Here is a 2500-nt window from a genome sequence, read left to right on the forward strand (position 1 = left end):
CCGTGTGAACGCGCCTTAAAACGACTGCGGGTTATCGACGTAATTACACACGTAAAACATGCGGAGCGTCGGTTTCTTCCGTTTCATGGCGGTGCGTTAGTTAAATCGATAATGTTTATACGCGACAGCAGCATTCATCCCAAGCACGCATAATGGTTCTGTGTATTCACGCCGGTAAACTATTGTCGCAGCGTATTACCACGTCGTATACTACTGCTGCTGCTGTTGCCGTCGCTGCTGCTGCCGTCGTTGATGCTGCCATCGCTGTTGCTGCCGCTAGTGCTGCTGCTGCTGCTGCCGTCGCTGCTGCTGCCGCTAGTGCTGCTGCTGCTGCTGCCACTGTTGCTGCTGCCAGTGTTCCCTTTGATGTGCCTGCTTGGTACATTACCCCATGGTATACTGTTGCTACCGCCCATCGGTGAGTGCCGTGTGTTGTTACAGTCGGACACACGGACAAGGACATCCAGTTCGTGTGGAAGGAACCGAATCCGATTGACGTCAACAGAAGGATTCAACTCCCGCAGTACAAGTGGCCGGAAGCGGAAACCATCAACTGCTTCAACCCTCACTGGACCGGTACCGATGACGCGCAGTCTTAAGACGAAGCTCAGCTAGATAACATACTGTTATAAAAGATGGACTGATGATATTTCTATAATCGTCGTTCATCGATGCGAACGATAAAATTTCTTGCTTTCCTAGCATCGATAAAAGATTGTGGTGATAGAAAAAATGGCGGTGGTAAATAAAAGATAACGGTGGTAGATAATATTTTTGGCTGCGGTAGATATAAGATGGCGGCGGTGCGGAGAGCATGGGTCTAATGATTCCTCTGTCAACACTGGATTTGCGGTTCTCATCACAGTCAACGTCAGCGTCGTAGCTATCGTCAAATGCGGTCATCGTCACAACTCTACTCATAACTAACATTCTCTGTAGCTATCCTATCCTGTACGGTGGCTCTGATCGTTAATATGCCTCTACCCTTTACTCTCTATAAACCCTCTGCGCTCTACCCTACCCATAATCAACTACTTTACTCATTACTGTATCCTTATTCTGTATTTGCTCTCTATTATACATCTACGTTTACTTTTAGCTCTACCTCTACCTTCTACTGTACCTCTACTCTACCCTTTTTTCTCCTTCTACTCTACTTCTACCCTTTGCTGTACCTCTACTCTAACCTCTTTTCTCCTTCTACTCTACCTCTACCTTCTGCTGTACCTTTATTTTACACTGTACCTCTACTCTTTACCTTCTTTTCTCTCTAATCTATGCTTCTATCCTCTGCTCTACATGTACCTAACGTTCTCTCCGCGTTTTTCTGTGACGTCGTACAGGTAACTTCAGCTGTCTGAAGCTGCAGTTTAAGTTCGAGCGTGAGTTCGGCTACCACATGTCGCAGAGCTTCGCCCCCTGTGCGCTACTCGTTGTCTGCTCGTGGGTTTCCTTCTGGCTTAGCGTCGACGCTATACCAGCACGAACGGCTCTCGGTAAGTATATAAGCTATGTCCGTTCTATATATATATATATATATATATAGGCTGAAAAAAATTCATAGGGGGGCAATATTTCATGACTCAACTGTGTAATGATGAGCAACGGGCGCAGCTCTTGATCGACGTCCTTAGTGTGGTAGGGATGGGTTTTAGACAAGGCTTTCACGGATAAGTGACCAAAAAAAATCACGTTAGGATTATTTACGATTATTAGCTAAGCTTAATTTTTAATTGTGCTCCAAAATCTTGGAGGCAGCTGCTGCCCCCTTGCCCCCTCACAGGCTACGACCCTGCCGTGTTACAGGCACTTAGAACCTGGAGTCAGTAATGAAAATGTGCTCGTAAATTCCCAAACACCATCCGGATTGGGCTTTTCGCTACTGCAGCAATGCCATTCATGTCAACTTGCTCTCCTAAGAAAAGCTCACGCGCCTATAATAGTACCAGCTGCTCCCGCCGCTCACCACTGCGAACGCGCTCATATAGATTAATATTACAGGGATAATATAATAGTATTGTATGCGTATGTGCTTTAATTAGGAGAGAAATTTGACATTAATAACATTGCTGCAGTAGCGCAGAGCAGCCAGAGCCTAATCAGGCTGGTGTTCGGATATTTAAGACCATATTTTCATCACTGATTCTGAAACATGTGACGGCCCCCTTCGCTCCGCCACAGAGAACGTTTCTTATACGGGATCGTTTGCGGGAAACCAATCACAACTTATAGCTCACTATATAGCCATCTCCGTCGCTATTTCTATTTTCATATTTCTGGTGATGTTGGTCATTCAAGTTCATCCAATAAACGACCATACATCGAAAGACGTGTATTGAAATGGGTATTGCAGCCTGGTCAGGCTAGCTAATTGGTCATATGATAGTTTGCGTTGATAAACGGTCGAAATTTTGACAATAAGCGTTAGGTTGATTATAAAATTCCAATGGCGGGCTACATTCAACACGTAATTTTTTCCGGCTAGATTCTTACTTTATCG

The 2500-nt window shown here is 45.2% G+C and overlaps 1 protein-coding gene across 1 annotated transcript in view; it reads left to right on the forward strand.

The window, feature by feature from the left end:
- LOC106810717 (glycine receptor subunit alpha-4-like) overlaps positions 1-2500 on the forward strand; it is a 23604-nt gene that overhangs the window by 11423 nt on the left and 9681 nt on the right. Inside the window, exons 7-9 of the mRNA XM_014814152.1 lie at positions 17-91; positions 442-576; positions 1344-1496. Of these exons, the coding sequence (XP_014669638.1) occupies positions 17-91; positions 442-576; positions 1344-1496 (363 nt within the window). The remainder of the gene's footprint in view (positions 1-16; positions 92-441; positions 577-1343; positions 1497-2500) is intronic.

The sequence above is a fragment of the Priapulus caudatus genome, unplaced genomic scaffold (genome assembly GCF_000485595.1).
Source record: "Priapulus caudatus unplaced genomic scaffold, Priapulus_caudatus-5.0.1 Scaffold467, whole genome shotgun sequence".
Taxonomy (NCBI): Eukaryota; Metazoa; Priapulida; class Priapulimorpha; order Priapulimorphida; family Priapulidae; genus Priapulus; species Priapulus caudatus.